This window comes from Nanorana parkeri, unplaced genomic scaffold, assembly GCF_000935625.1.
Source record: "Nanorana parkeri isolate BGI_ZX_2015 unplaced genomic scaffold, ASM93562v1 scaffold730, whole genome shotgun sequence".
Lineage (NCBI taxonomy): Eukaryota > Metazoa > Chordata > Amphibia > Anura > Dicroglossidae > Nanorana > Nanorana parkeri.
In genome coordinates this window covers 580189-596225 of record NW_017306998.1, presented here as the reverse complement: position 1 = coordinate 596225, position 16037 = coordinate 580189, and the positions used below count along the sequence as shown (strand labels likewise).

Here is a 16037-nt window from a genome sequence, read left to right as displayed (position 1 = left end):
TGTGGGGGGCAGGGAACAGGGGGGCTTCTTATTTTATGTGTGAGGGGGCAGGGAACAGGGGGGAGAGGGTAATATTTTATATGTGCGGGTGCATGGAACAGGGCGGAGAGTGTATTATTTTATATGTGGGGGCAGGGACCTTTATGGTAATATTTATTTTTGTAACTTTATTTTGCATAAAACATCGAACAGTGTAATTTATAACATTATTTAAGAAGGTGTGTTTAGGGGCGGAGTTAAGGCCGGGGCAGGGTAGGATTTAGGTGGGCAACTGGTGGCGAGTAACTCCTAAGGCCTGGCTAGTAGCTCAGGACTTGAAATGTTGACCCCTGGCCTAGGCTATAAGAAGATTGCCAAGACCCTGAAACTGAGCTGCAGCATGGTGGCCAAGACCATACAGCGGTTTAACAGGACAGGTTCCACTCAGAACAGGCCTCGCCATGGTCGACCAAAGAAGTTGACTGCACGTACTCAGGGTCATATGCAGAGGTTGTCTTTGGGAAATAGATGTATGAGTGCTGCCAGCATTGCTGCAGAGGTTGAAGGGGTGGGGGGTCAGCCTGTCAGTGCTCAGACCATATGCCGCACACTGCATCAAATTGGTCTGCATGGCTGTTGTCCCAGAAGGAGGCCTCTTCTACAGATGATGCACGCGAAAGCCCGCAAACAGTTTGCTGCAGACAAGCAGACTAAGGACATGGATTACTGGAACCATGTCCTGTGGTCTGATGAGACCAAGATAAACTTATTTGGTTCAAATGGTGTCAAGCGTGTGTGGCGGCAACCAGGTGAGGAGTACAAAGACAAGTGTGTTTTGCCTACAGTCAAGCATGGTGGTTGGAGTGCCATGGTCTGGGGCTGCATGAGTGCTTCCGGCACTGGGGAGCTACGGTTCATTGAGGGAACCATGAATGCCAACATGTACTGTGACATACTGCAGCAGAGCATGATCCCCCTCCCTTCTGAGACTGGGCCACAGGGCAGTATTCCAACATGATAACGGCCCCAAACACACCTCCAAGATGACCACTGCCTTGCTAAAGAAGCTGAGGGTAAAGGTGATGGACTGGCCAAGCATGTCTCCAGACCTAAACCCTATTGAGCATATGTGTGGCATCCTCAAACGGAAGGTGGAGGAGCGCAAAGTCTCTAACATCCACCAGCTCCGCGATGTCGTCATGGAGGAGTGGAAGAGGACTCCAGTGGCAACCTGTGAAGCTCTGGTGTACTCCATGCCCAAGAGGGTTAAGGCAGTGCTGGAAAATAATGGTGGCCAAACAAAATATTGACACTTTGGGCCCAATTTGGACATTTTCACTTAGGGGTGTACTCACTTTTGTTGCCAAATGTACACTGATATACAAGCTGTACACTTACTACTTTACATTGTAGCAAAGTGTAATTTCTTCTGTGTTGTCACATTAAATGATATAATACAATATTTACAAAAATGTGAGGGGTGTACTCACATCTGTGAGATACTGTAGATGTACATTGAATATGGAGGGTTTAAATCATTTTTTTTTTATATTAGTGCTCCATAACTTTCTATTCACCTCTGTTTTGGAAAGCACATTTTCCTGACCAATTCAAATAACAGCCTATGCCTGTATGAAGAACTTTATATTTAATAGCTCAGCCTACCCAAAACTGAAATATGAAATGGCTAAACCACCCAAGAGAATGTAATATTTCTCTGCAATCTGTCAGAGATCTCTCGGCACCCAAATTCCTGGATCTGCCCACCCACTGCAGTCATTATAAGGGGGGGCCCTATGCTCGTATCTGGAATTAGTTTATAGATTTTAGCCCTCAGGGATAAATAATTATGCATGCTACCTTTTATTGCCTCAGTCTAGAACACCTGTTCTCAACTAGGGTCTTAGGGGCTCCTTGAGTAATGAGCAATTTCTATTTAGTTACATCAACCTTTTTGTTTTTTTACTAATAAACACCAGAACAGTAAAAGGAAGGAGCAACATTACAAGATACCTTCAGCCCATCCGTTAGAATGACCTCATAGGTGTGCTTCATGCTTTGTGGATCAAATACGAGTGTGCAGCTTTCCATAAACTTCTCTAAATCTTGTAAAGCTCTCTGTGCACCGTCCCTAGACTGGCACTTGTCCATTTGCTGGTTAGCTAGAAAGTACGCCCCTTCGTCACAACATTCTAGAACCTGCAATACACATTGTACAATCATTTCATGAGCATACAGCCATTTCAGCCAATAATAGTTTTCAATTGCATTGTTTATATCAATTTGTTTTACTTAGACTCCATGTATATTGAATACATGTAGCGCACAAATAAAATGTTAACACTCTCACAGTTATAGAAAGGAAATTCAATTTAGAATCAGAATTGCTTAAACCCAACACCAGTCAAAATATTCTTTAGTTTGGATAAAAAAGTTAGATGATCTTGCTGTAGGTTTTTATTGCCGTGTCCCAGTTAGGAGATTTTCCTTCACGCCCTATGTGGTCACCAATGCTGGGATTCACCAAAACCTCTCCAATGAGGACACAGACAGCAATAGAATCACAGTGAGGGGAGTTTATCAAAACAAGCAGACTAAATCTGGAGCAGCTGTTCTGAGCCGCTGATGACAGCTATTAATTTAAAGGGGACAGTCTGCTGAACAGTTATACTATAAGCTGATGGTCGCTACTTATAGTAGAACTGTAAATGCCAGGTCCGTATGGCATACTGACCTGGCCAGCTGGAAGCACTTTTGTAGGTCCGTATGCCATACGTCCTTGGCAGCGAAAGGGTTAAAGTGTATTTCCACTGTCACAGCGAAAATGAGATAACATCTATTTTATATTTGTTATATGTTCCCATTCACATAGCATAAGCTAAAATTGACATTTAAAAAAATGCTTCTTGCTGGTTAAATTGTTTTTACATAGGTTAGGGTTTCTTGGCTTCTTAGGGTTAAAATTTCTACTTGCTTCTTCCTCTTTGCAATGTTAGGGGGGATTGTGAGGGGGAGGAGTTTAAGGTTTACAACTCAGGCTTCTGCATTCACCTGTTAATAAAGGCAATGAGAGAAACACAATCCTCAAATTCCAGTCTTTGTACAAGGTCAGATCACTGTGAAGGTGCTGAGAAAAACCTGGAATCAGCCATGTTGCCTGCTACAACAACACATCTAAAAAGGTAAGAAATCTTTTTTTTTAAATAGTTTTCGGTATGCTGTGTGAACAGGAATACATAACAAAACATATAGAGGGATTTTCTAAAATGTGAATGCAAAAATGGAAAACACATTAATTGAACAAACTGAAGCTACATGTTTCTCTGGGCAGCTGCTCCAGATTGTGTCTGCTCCCATTTTGATAAATTCCCCCCATGATGTTTTAGTGGACTGGAGAGGGGTACTGTTTGTGCCCCCATTGGGTAGATTCTCTTACAGATATTATCACCAGAGCAGAAAGTGAGCTCAAATTTCCACAACAGAGGCACAAACATTTCTACATTTTCACTCAAAATGTTCTAAAAGGATTTGGAATTTAAATGTAATGAGTTGATATTGCAGACTATTAGATTTAAAGTACATAATTTCAGTTTTAGCTGAGTAAATGTGATTGACAATTCAGGACTACAGCAAAATGGCTAAATTATGAGCAGTTATAGGAATCCATTCACTAATAAACCGTTTTAAATAAAAGTAACCTGTTCTACCAGCACAATAAGGACTCTGTCTTTGTGTGACTATAAAAAGAACATGTAATTCCTATCACATAAATGGCTGATTATTACAGCAGGTACACATCCCTCACTGCCATACCTGCTGTAGTTGGACATGGAGCTCCTGTGCGGAAGAGAGGTGAACATGTTTCCTTCTTATCTCCTCCGATAAAATGTCCGAGGCATGCCTCAACTCGTTGCATTGCTGGCAGATTAAATTAAGTGCATAGTGATGATTTGCTGCTAACTGGTGGCCATGTAGTATCACTAACTGGGTCCTTGCTATTAAATCCTGTGGGATGTACAAAAATGGTTTTAAGACATTCTTCCCATTTTCAGAACATGTTCAGAGAATAAAAAAAAATACATACAAAACTGAACATTGCATTTGTAATGGGGAACAGTCATACTGAATCTGGTGCCGAGTTTTATCAGGCTGCTAAATCCCATTAATAAAGCTGAACTTCAGGTAGATAGCTATACCCTGTTTCCCCGAAAATAAGACCTACCCCGAAAGTAAGACCTAGCACTATTTTTCAAGATTCCTGTAATATAAGGCCTACCCCGAAAATAAGACCTAGTTTGGTGGTAGGATGTGAGGGGGAACTTGCAGGAGAGATGGTATAAGCCTGCAGGGACATACTGTATTAAGGGGATGACGGGGGACTCCCTCCGGCCAGCGCAGTGACAGGGAGCACTCCAGTACCATACTTCACCAACTGCTGTCCCCCTGAAGGCACTGCTTAATGTAATGGTACTGTACTGTAGTGTGTACCGGTAAATGGTACCATACTTTACCGCGCTGTCCACTGTCTGATGTCCCCACTGCTGCACCGCTGGTACCACTGTCCTTGAAGTCAAAGGAAGCCAGCGATGTAGAAAGCAAGGCTGCGGCGGCGGAGGGAGCAGAGCCGTATTAGCCGATATTCCTCTATAGTGCCGGTTACTGTGACAGGCGGAGTGATACCAGATAACTTTGGATTGTTGTACATGAATAACTTTAGATTGTTGTACATTTTCTTGCACATTAAAAATAATAAGACATCCCCTGAAAATAAGACCTAGTGTGGTTTTTGGAGGCAAAACAAATATAAGACAGTGTCCTTTTTTGTGGGAAACACGGTAAAATACACACAGTACTGCAACTTTATTCATTAGCACATCACTGAATATATTTTGTTTTTTAAAGCAAGCAGTGTAAGTACCTGAATTTAATTTGGTATCAGACTCTCGCCCAAGACAGCAAAGCTCAGAATACGAGAGGAAGAAGAAGCACAAGCAGACAATCAGTTGCGCTGCGGTGTTCACATGCTAACAAGTATCAAGCTGCAAGGAGGAAAGAGCAGAGTGACCAAGAGATGATCCCTTCCCTCTGCTTTTTCTCCTTCCACTGTCCAATCACAGGCCTGTGAAGGAAAAAGACCTGTAAGTGTAACTTGCCTTCAGCAAAGAAAAATCAGGTCTTCTGTTCTGGCAGTCAGAGGTGTGGCTGTGTGGTGTAAATCTCATAACCAGAAGGACAAAAAAACAAATCCATAGACATATACAAATCTATATACAACTGTTGGTATTTTGTCTATTTGACTGGAGTTCAGCTTTAAACTAAAATTAACAACAAAACCTGCTACTTATTCTGAACTCAATGTCTATAAATTGAGGCAAAGTAACATCTTACACCCCACACAGTAAATATCAAAGATTTATAGATTACGTGGTACGTCATAATTATTATAATAATTATTATATACAGGTTGGCCTATGTATAAAAGCCTGAATGAAGCCATAAAAATGTACCTGCCTAGGTGTGGCCAGATCTATCACACATTCATTGGCATTTACAAACTGTTGAATGTGGAACTGGCAAACTTTTGAACTGAAAAAGTCAGTCAGCTAGCATGAAAATAAATAAAAAAATACATTAAAAAAGGCATTGTGTTACCCCAGCCAGAGTTTCATTGAACTGTGTGTAGCCTGCAATCAATGTTACCAGCCATCTCCTCCATCTGCTAGGACCCTTTTACACAGTCTGACGTGAATCTGTGAATAGATCCCCTCCTGATTGGAACAGATGTCATCATTGTGACATCCGTGTCCATCCATTTTTTACTCCATCGTGCAATGGAGTAAAAAACTGAAATTACCAGACCCATGTTGGTTTATGGGGAATTGGGTGTAAAAAGACATGTATCCATTTACATCAGATTACCCCCAATTCGGCGCAGTCAGGTCCATCAAATTTGAACTCTGATCCCTATTTGTTTCTGGACCCGGCCAGAGCCAGGGGTAACCGGATGTAAATGGACGCACATGCGCTTACATCCGGCTGCCCATAGACTAACATTGGACTTCCAATCAGATCCACCTGAAAGACTTATAGGTGGATCTGATCGGATAGCCCACGTGAAAGGGGCCTTACAGTACATAGACTGCATGGTGCAATGCAACACATGCTGTAAATTGCTTATTTAATTTGCAAGCCCAAGGCTGCCTGGAGCTAGATGTGTCTATTTTGGTACAAATAAAGTTGAAGCAACAGTTCTATGGAGAATGTGCACTCCATGTGCAGTGGATCTAAACTAGGTGTATATTTAAATTTAATAGACGGACAACCATTGGCAATAGGGACTGGCCAGGACAGACAGGTGTGGTGAATTCCTTTATACTATATATTATAATAATCTGTTACAGATGAGGCACTATGCATGTAAAACTGACACAAGTACAGACTTTTATTAAGTTAATTCAAAATATTCTTTAGAAGGATTTGCCTAGCATGCAGGCTATTTCCAGCCATACATCTTTCTGAGCTGTGACTTTGTTCACATCAAGCTTCACACACTTAAAATGAACTGGTATTGATAATGATTGACTCTAGTTTACATTTGCATTGTAGATTCTACTGCTGCTGTTTTGTTTTAAAATTAAAGTGTTCAAAAAATAAAGAACACTACACTAAATATTCAAAAGAAAAATTTAACGAAATGGTTAAAACATACACATATTCTCTCTAGTAATATTGCCAGTTGAATAGAACATTTGCTTTTCTAAAGATTATAGGGTTATGATGTTTTATAATTACAGTCAGAGCTATAAATAACTAGACCAATTACATGAATCAAATAAGAATAACGTAAAGCTAACCTCTGGAGTCTGCAAAGATAGTAAACTGTCCCTGGGTGCCCGTATGCATCTTTAGTCAATTTCCAGGCCTTGGTAGTCCTAAAACCGAGGTGCTATATTGTGGAAGTTCTGACTTGCTAACTTGGTCAAGCAAGTTCCCCCCTGCAACTCCCCATTTACCACAAAATGTGGCTTTACAGGCCAACAAAGAGGTTCATGGGGTAGACCACAGCTCACCTTCAGAGCTGAACTGTCCAGGGCCAAGAGAATGTTTGCATCATTTCATCATTCAAGTAAGAGAAAAAAAACTAATATTTTAATTTGGTTTAGATACCATCAAGCTAATTTGCCTGCAGGCTTTCTATATTACAGTCCTACTGGGAGAGCATTTGTACACCAAGATCTCAACCCTGCCCACCTGCCTCACCTATTACATTCAGACAATAAGCCTGACTTCCTCCAATGCTAGCAACATGACCAAAAGCCTAGGCATTCAGTTACATTATCGATGACCAAGAGAAGGAAAATCTGAACTCTGGTCCTCCCTTGACCAGAGATCACATTAATAAAAGACTTGGCTTCTGGCCAGCACTGGGGGGGCCTAGATCAGCATGGTCTCCCAAAAAGATATTTGCCTTTTCTCTAATTCTTTGTCCAACCCGGCAAGACTATTCGCATTCTATAGAACACAATACAGATTTGCATATTAGTAAATAACAGGTTTAGTGTTATGTCACTTGGAAAGGTAACTAACTAAAGCTCACCTGTGCTCTTTCATCGAGATTATTCAACTCCATCAATCGTTGCCTGACATCAGTTAAGTTCTCTCCTGTATCTGGAAGACCGGCTTGTTGTACCATTAAAAACTCAATGGTGCTCTTCAGCTAGCAAAGAAAAAGTTCCAAAACAATGACTTATATAAGTGCAAGTATTAGATACAACACCTGTTTAATGATAATTACACAGGATAGTGTATAGACAGAATACATTTTAACCACTAAGTATCCTAAAGCTGGCTATACACATGGCAATTTCCAGTAATTTTCAATCAATTTTGAGCAATTCGGAATGGCAAATAGGATCGCAAGTAATCATCAGAAACGAAATAATCCAATACCTACTGGTTCAATAGACTACCAGAATGTAGCTGAAGTTGAAACTGGGAAATAAAATGACATTTTCAATACAGTTTATTGAAAGATCTAATCAAAGTGGGAAAAAAAGCTCTGACAATTCTGTCTAAATTGATCACTTTCTTTTGTGTTCAATCAGGCCAGTTCTGATCCCATTTCCTTGCAGTGTTTAAAATCACAATTGAATGTCCACTGCTTTGGGTCGGCAACAGAAAAAAGAATTGAAAGTTTGATCACTTTATTAAACTGCTACATGTACGGCCAGCTAAAAGTACAAGCAGTAGCTTATAGATTAACAAGTCTGCCTTACAGGTCATTAACTCAAGTCCCAAACACTATCAAACAACACTATCTGCATGGAGTGTGCATGTTCTACCTGTGCTTGTGTTTCCTCCCACTCCCCAAAGACATGCTAGTAGGTTAATTTGTCCTAGTGTGTATGTATGTATGTAAGATAGGAGCCTTAGATTGTCAGCTCCTTGAGGGCAGGGGTTGATGTGCATGTAAAGTGCTGCATAAATTGTTAGTACTATATAAATGGCTGTAAAAGAGCTACTAATAACATTTACAAAAAAACTACATGTAAATTGCAAGAAAGTATAGAGACATTTAAGAGAAAGTACATATTTTTAAAGGGGTATATAGTAAAGGAAAACATTCTGAATCTGCTGACAGACATGTTCTTTTATATTGTAGAGCATCACCGTACCTCATCAAAGTGCTGTTCAAACTTCAGCAGTTCTAAATATTGCTCCATTTTCAGCTGGTGTTTTTCCCAAAATCCATCAAATGCACATTCCATCTCATGTAACTGTGCTAAAAGCCTGCAAATCACAGGGACACATCAGTAATGATATCAAGTGGTGTAGAGCTCTCTAATATGTACATTATTTATAGTATGCAGTGACCAGAGGTGCCCCCCTACTGTGTTACAACCTATGTGATGCAGAAAGACATACAAAGCCAGTTGTTTCTGTTCCTACCTCTGCTGTCAAAATATCTCAAAAGAGTGAGCAGGTGAGAGGAAAGGAGCTTGAGCCTCAAACATATTCTGCAGCTCCCTATTAATTATAACATTGACACAACATGAAGCAAGTCATCTAGCATATATAGGCTTCGAGCCAATCAGATCAATATTTTATTTCTACTTTGGGCATTAGGGGATGCTTGATGGGTTATATTTCATTAAAAATGGACATATAATACAATTTTAAACGTGCAGTAAGGCAACAGAATCCCAAATAGATTGCTTTTTTAAGGGCCAGTCCACCCAAAAGTACTATTTCTATAACAGGTGAAAAAATTTTTAATACTCCAAAAGTGCAATTATATCTGACTATGTTTCTATCTACCTGGCAGTTTTTTGCTGTTCTCTTCATCAAAGTTTTAACCTGTGGCATTCTTCATAATTAAAACAAAATTAAAAATTCCAACACACAGAATGGAAAACCCTCATAATGGCTACAGCAGATGTGCAGACTCAAAAGCTCGTGCCCAGACTATACACATTAAATTTTTACATATTCTTAAAAGATGAACTATGAGGCGAGTAATTTTCACTCATCCTCATAGTAAGAGCCGACGTGTGACAATGAAACTGTCAACACGTCGGCTCTATTGTTCAGGAAGTGAGCGAACACACACCGTCGCTCGCTCACTTTCCGATCAACTCCCTGCAGAGATCAGTGACTGCCAGTCACTGCCCCCCGCAGGGATTTCCCCCCTCCCCTCTCTGATCCTCCAGCGTTGACTGGAGGAACGGACGGGGGAGGGGGCTTGCACAGTTGGCTCTACCTCTAGATAGGCAGAGCCTGCTGTCAATTAGCCAGCTGGGTGGATCTCGACAATATTGTCGGGATTTGTCCTGGCTGCAGAGCCCTTAGTATTTAGCTATAACGCGCTATATACAGAGCTTTAGGAGACTAGTATATGTCCTCCCATGACCCTTGAGAGAACTATGTGATAAAAATAGTTACCCCATAGTTCTTTTTTAATGATTAGTAAAAGAGCTTTAAAATAAGCAATGTCTGGCCTTTTTTGGCTGCTTGTATTGTAAAGAAATGAATTTGCACGGATCGCAGCAAATACTCTAAAGCTGGGTTTCATTTAGAGCTTAAAACCATCTGGTGAAAAGCTGGTAGATTGCAAACAATCTGGTGCCAAAGAAAGTAATAGGAAATATGGTCTTGGTGCCTCTGTTGTGAACTTCGAAGACAAACTTCTCCATAATGTACATACCTACAGAGGTGAATGAGAGCATGTTTAAGGTGTTTTTAGTGCATGTTCACATTATGTAAATACTTTAGTGTGCATAGTCTGGGCACAAGTTCACATGAAGCACCAATATCCCACTAATAGAATTCATAAAACTTATTGCCAGGTTGTTTAGATTTTCAGCACCTGCCAAAGACTGAAGTATTGGTTCTTGGTACATTGACCCCTTAAATGCGAAAAAAAAAATCTACTCCCGCTGTGCCTTTCAAACATGAATATCGACCACTTCTAAACATTATACATTAATATGTATGTACTTCTATAAAACCCAATGCCAACCCTGTTAAAACTGCACAAAAACATGGATATAAAATATTTCTTTCCAATATGGCATGTAACAAAAAGTTACAATTAAACCAAGAACTTGAGAAGATATCAAAACATAAATAAAATGAGAAAACACTAATAATACCACTAACAATATGTGTAGAAATGTTATCATGGTTATATTGCTTTTTATAGTATAAGATTATCAAAGTATTTACTATACCTGTTCACAGTATCCCAGTCTCCAGATTTTTCACAGACTTGCTGTCCACTAACTAAACTTGTGCTTCGTCCTTCAAAACTGTTCAGTAATAAACCCCCTTCTCTCATTACAGAGGTGATGTCTTTCTACATGAACACAAGGCAAAACAGTATCAAGAGAAAGTGTACTTTATCCAAATGCAGTAATGGGCATCTTTAATAACAACGTACAATTAGCAATAGTAAAGGAGAACTACATGGATTTAATAAAAAAACAGCTTTCATTATAGGTTGCTGGAAGCTGCTCTCTGATTGGCTGTAGTGATTTACTACACATTATTATAGTACAGCGCTGCATGACGGAATAAATGTCAGTCAAAGTACCGCAGCGCTGAATACTGAAAAATGGCCTGGATGGGAAGGGGGTTTAACACCGCGGATGTCAACTGGTTAAACAAGGCTATATATACTGTTTCAGATTTAAATGCCTACTTGCCAATTTTTTTAATATACTACAGAACCAGATATGCTCTTTGAGTCGATAGAAAATATGTTACACCCATTTCTATATCTAGTAACAAGAATGACTCATCCTGAAAATGCTCTTTTATTAAGTAATTTCTGGAGGTGCCTAAATGTACATGATTAAGGGTAACACCACAAGGTGACAAAATATAAATCTGCCTTATCAAGCAATCTTTTTCTGAACACCCCGGGAACCCTTGAATCCAATTAATATGCTACTTGGAAATGCCAGCTTTGCTCCAATCTGGACCTCTGGCATGCCCCCAACCATTCCACAGTGCAATGTTCATATCTTTCAATAGAACAATGAGGCTCCCACACAGCAGAGGTGACAGACAGAGTGAATATGCCTGTGCTTTGATTTAAAGGAAAGTCAATATTTGCATACTGTGCTTGTGCCAGGTTCAAAGACCATGGGCACAGAAAGGGATAATGTTAAAAAGGCTAGCTTAAAGTGAACCTGTGCTTTGCCCATGCAGGGAAAAAGGGGCTCACTTTATTGGAAGTCCCACCAGCAAAGTCTCCTTCCCTCCTGTCCCATTTGGTTGATGGGAGAAAACCAAAATCTTCAGTCCTACCTTACATGTGAAATCTTGGGTGAGGAAATGTCACATGTAAGGAGGAGAGAGTCCTTAGCCTGGTGTTGCACGTCACCACTTGAATCTCACACAGGGATAACTCTCTTCACTGCTGGCAGTCAAAAGGTGCAGTAGGGGAGGAAAGGGATGTATAAGCTGCTGGTGGGACTGCCATGAAAGTGAACTTGTTGTTTTGTATCTCTTTTACTAATGGGTTGACTTAATATAATCCATAGATAATTTAGAGGCCACCCCAAGTGCTGCCTATGTGGAATTCAGAACACAGTGGCAAGAGTGTTTAGTGCCCCTGTACAAAGTCATCTTGCATTTTTTTTTCCTTATTTGTCACATTCCTAGAGATTATTTTAGAAGACTGTAATTTACCAATGATGTATAACTGTTTACAGATTTCAGAATGGCTACATTAGCATTGACCTTAAAGTTTATGGCAATGGAATGCACTATATATACACAAATACTTTATTTTGAGCATCATTCCCCAAGTTTAGAATAGCACATCTTGAAACTGCAATAGATACACATACAACAGGAAAATCTGTTTTGCGATCCACTTTATATCAATACATTATATATACAGTGCTCTCAATACAAGTGGAACTATTCAATAGGGCATAGAGCAATGCACAAGATGCAATACTCTATACCAACCAATCAAAATGAACCTTTTACTGATCTGTCTACAATTTATTTGAATAACTGATGTGGATTACTGCACTTAGAATAGCGTAAGTCTTTAGCTATGAATAATGAACAGCAATGTGTAGTTATGTGCAGTAACCAAAGCAGTCAATCACAGTGGTTTTCATCAGTTGGGTGAGGACAGTCAACTAAAAGATAGTTGCCTTTTGGCTGCTGAAGTTTACAGAAAATTGCTATGTCCATTATAATAAAGATACAAATGTATTTTGTTATTGGTAGCGTCCAAGTAAAAAACATGCAAGCATGAGGCCTGGTTTTAAGGAGTAAGTAGAGGTTGTCCTTGAACGTACAAATCTTTAAGTACAATAAAAAGAAAGTGCATACGCAGAGAAAAAAGTGTTCAATTATTCTTTTTTCCCCCTCTGTCTTATATATTTTCCCAGAAACCTTGCATGGTAGAAAGTAAAGTGCTGTTCTTTCAAGTGTTGCAGTAATCTATCTTCATAAAATCCAATTAAACATACCTTCAACTGGCAGTATTTTTCTGTGCGGTTAGCTAGAATGTGTTCAATTGAATATATGTCGCCGGGTAATTCAGTCTCAGCCAATTCTGTACCGAAGGCTTGCAGCATCTGAGCAATTTCCTTCACTGTCAACGCAAAACCTTCAATGGCCTGTTTAAGGTTGTCAGGGAAAACAATAACGTTCAAAAAGTTAAACAAATGTGTAGCAGAATGTATTCTGAAACCTTTCCCGCAACAGGATAGACTGGAGCTGAGCTATATATATATATATACACAAAGTTTCAAAGTTAGAGATGCCATATTTTCATCTGCTGGGCACATGGTTGGAGGGATCTTTAAAGAAGATCTCACAAGATACTGTATCATCTACAAGCCAACTTCAACTTAATGTAAACAGGAAATTCCTCTTAAATCAATAAATTCCATACAAGGCCACTACATCAAAAACCATATCAGTCCTTGGTGGATGCTGGAGAGTTACACAGCCTAATGTTTCCTTTTATCTCTTGGAATCTCAGGTGGTAAAGTCATTGTGTTGAGCTTTGCACGCCTGATGCAGCCATTACAAGGGAATCCCACTAATCTGTATGTTTTTCTATTAGTTTAATATAATATCTCCGATATATCAACCTAGTCAAAAAAGGTGACATTTCTCTGCAACTAGATATTTTTAAAGCTATGAACTACAGGGATGGCCAACTAGAACACAGAAACACAAAACAGAAGCAGGGTATAGCATAAGAGTATATAATAAAATCCAGATGAACAAAATGGATGAGATTTGAAAAAATATAGAGACATTTGTAAAGAAACCAACAAGGTAACATTAAGAAGTCTGTATTATGAGGGTGTATGCTACTTCAACAATCTCCACAATAGCTCAGTGAATTTGTTTTTGTACATTTTTTATTTCTCCCGTTTATAAATGCCACAAATTTGAAAAGAAAAATCTATAAAAAAAGAATGCATTAGGTCAAGTTCACAATGAAAGAAGCTTTCCAAATAAGCTGAATTGTGAAATTGAAATATTCAAAAGGAAAAAGGCAGCAAGTTAATCATCTTAACCCTTTATAAATAGGTCCCTTCGATACACACAAAAAGGAATAATAGCTACTACACATTGTGTGTGTGTGTGTGTGTGTGTGTGTGTGTGTGTGTGTATCTTAATCACACAACATATATGTATATTGATTTATATATTTATTTATATATTTATTTGTGAAATAAAAATGGTTGCTTATTAAAGAAGCCTGTAAATGAAGCAATAAAAGCAGCTCTTGAATTACTTGCATCTTTCATTCTCAAACTGCACTGCTTACCACTGGCCAGTGACTAAGAAGGTATTACAAACAGGCAATCAGCATTTTGAGAAGGTCTGAAAAACCAGCCCACATATTTCTCTCAAGACAGATTTACTTTAAGTTCCTATTCACATCTCTTTTTCTTTGATGCGGTTTCCATTTAAATCAACATTTCGATGTGTTATGTGCCCCCCCTACATATTGTTCCTAGAGTCGCCACTGGTTATAACCCATGTCAAGATGGATCTCAACACATATCAATGTGCATTCATGTGCATTATGTTACTCTAACAATCAACAGAAAGTAAATGTCAAAAGGTGACAACACACGTATGTCAACACATGTAGGCATGTGTTTTGATGAGTTTCAAAGCAAAATATATCAGAAGAAAAAAATGCATAGGTGTGGATAGTCCCTAAGTAATGCATATGTAAGTATATGTAAGTAAAATATTACTACTTTGCCTGTGTTTTCTCTCCCATACCAGCTACTAACTACCTAAATTCTGTGAAAGCATTCTGCTGTAAAGCGCAATTATTTTAAGACCTCATTCACACAAGGCTTTATGGTCCGACTGCGGAGTCTTGTGGTAAGAGTTACAGGTGGTTGCATACAGCTGTGGCCGCCCAGCCTGTATGAAACAATGACAGATTGACAGTGGCTGCAGCAAGGTGCTTGTGTCCAGGGGCATTCATCTGTCTCTAACCGCAGGTAATCGCTCCTTGTGTGAGTACACCTGAACATGGCAGGACAGCTGCAGTCACTGTCAGCCTGTCATTGCATTGTTCATCTAGAACCACCTGTGATTCCTGCCACAAGATTCCGCAGCCGGACCTTAAAGCTTTATGCGAATGAGGCTAAACAGCTTACAGTAATAATAACAAAAAAACAGAAGCAACAAGGACATACTGTATATCCTGATATCATGAAATGTGTAAAATGTTTACCCTGCCTGTTTTCTTTTTATAAAATGATAACTACTTTTGTTGACAATATATGGAAACATACCGTTCGAAAGACAACCCAATCCCTATGTCGGTATTCAAATGTGCCTCCAAATTCTGGTGTCAGCTGCTTTTCATCAATGTACTTTAACAAGTCCGATGCAGAACTAAGCATAACCACCTAAAAGAGAGCAGAAGGTTTAGAATACGATTTGCAGGCCTGTCATTGGCACAACGACAAACTAAAGATCATGTATAGAACATTTTACCCTGCACAGCCTCACCACTGTCCCTTCAACCAGCAGCTGACCAGATGACTGTGCCAAGGGCAACTGGTAAGTGTAATTGTAAAAAGTGTCCTTAGGTTCTTCCGGACTTGTAAAAAAATTGCCCTTTGGACTATCAATAAACTGTTGACAAGCAAAGAAAAAAATCAAGAATACTCTACCGGGAGCTTGAGGATGAAGTCCTCCTGACTGTACCGGAATCCAATGTCAGTGAAGGTGCGCTGGAAAAATCCAGTTGGTCTTAAGACCAAAACAAGATGAAGGTTTCCAGGAAATGAATGCTAAAGAGAAAAAATATAAAACAGATATAAAATGCAAAATTATCAGTAAAACATCAACAAGGTCATTTTCCAATGTGTTCACAGAAGATGATAACATATAGAAATGCCAATTTGAATATTTATCAAAAATTTAGCAAGAAAAGAAAAGATCACAGGACAATAAAAGGTTAATTACCATATTTTTTTTTTAATTGGTTGTAACAATTATATTTGAAGGTTAATATACTTATCCTTTATGCCGATTTGAAA

At 39.3% G+C, this 16037-nt stretch overlaps 1 protein-coding gene across 1 annotated transcript in view; it reads right to left on the bottom strand.

Moving 5' to 3' along the window:
• The window catches only part of MCF2 (MCF.2 cell line derived transforming sequence), a 107996-nt gene that overhangs the window by 52316 nt on the left and 39643 nt on the right, over positions 1–16037 (bottom strand). Inside the window, exons 5-12 of the mRNA XM_018564150.1 lie at positions 15669–15788; positions 15285–15401; positions 12975–13124; positions 10710–10834; positions 8655–8769; positions 7577–7696; positions 3793–3984; positions 1993–2178 (exon numbers count right to left, since the gene is read on the bottom strand). Coding sequence (XP_018419652.1) covers positions 1993–2178; positions 3793–3984; positions 7577–7696; positions 8655–8769; positions 10710–10834; positions 12975–13124; positions 15285–15401; positions 15669–15788 — 1125 coding nt within the window. The remainder of the gene's footprint in view (positions 1–1992; positions 2179–3792; positions 3985–7576; positions 7697–8654; positions 8770–10709; positions 10835–12974; positions 13125–15284; positions 15402–15668; positions 15789–16037) is intronic.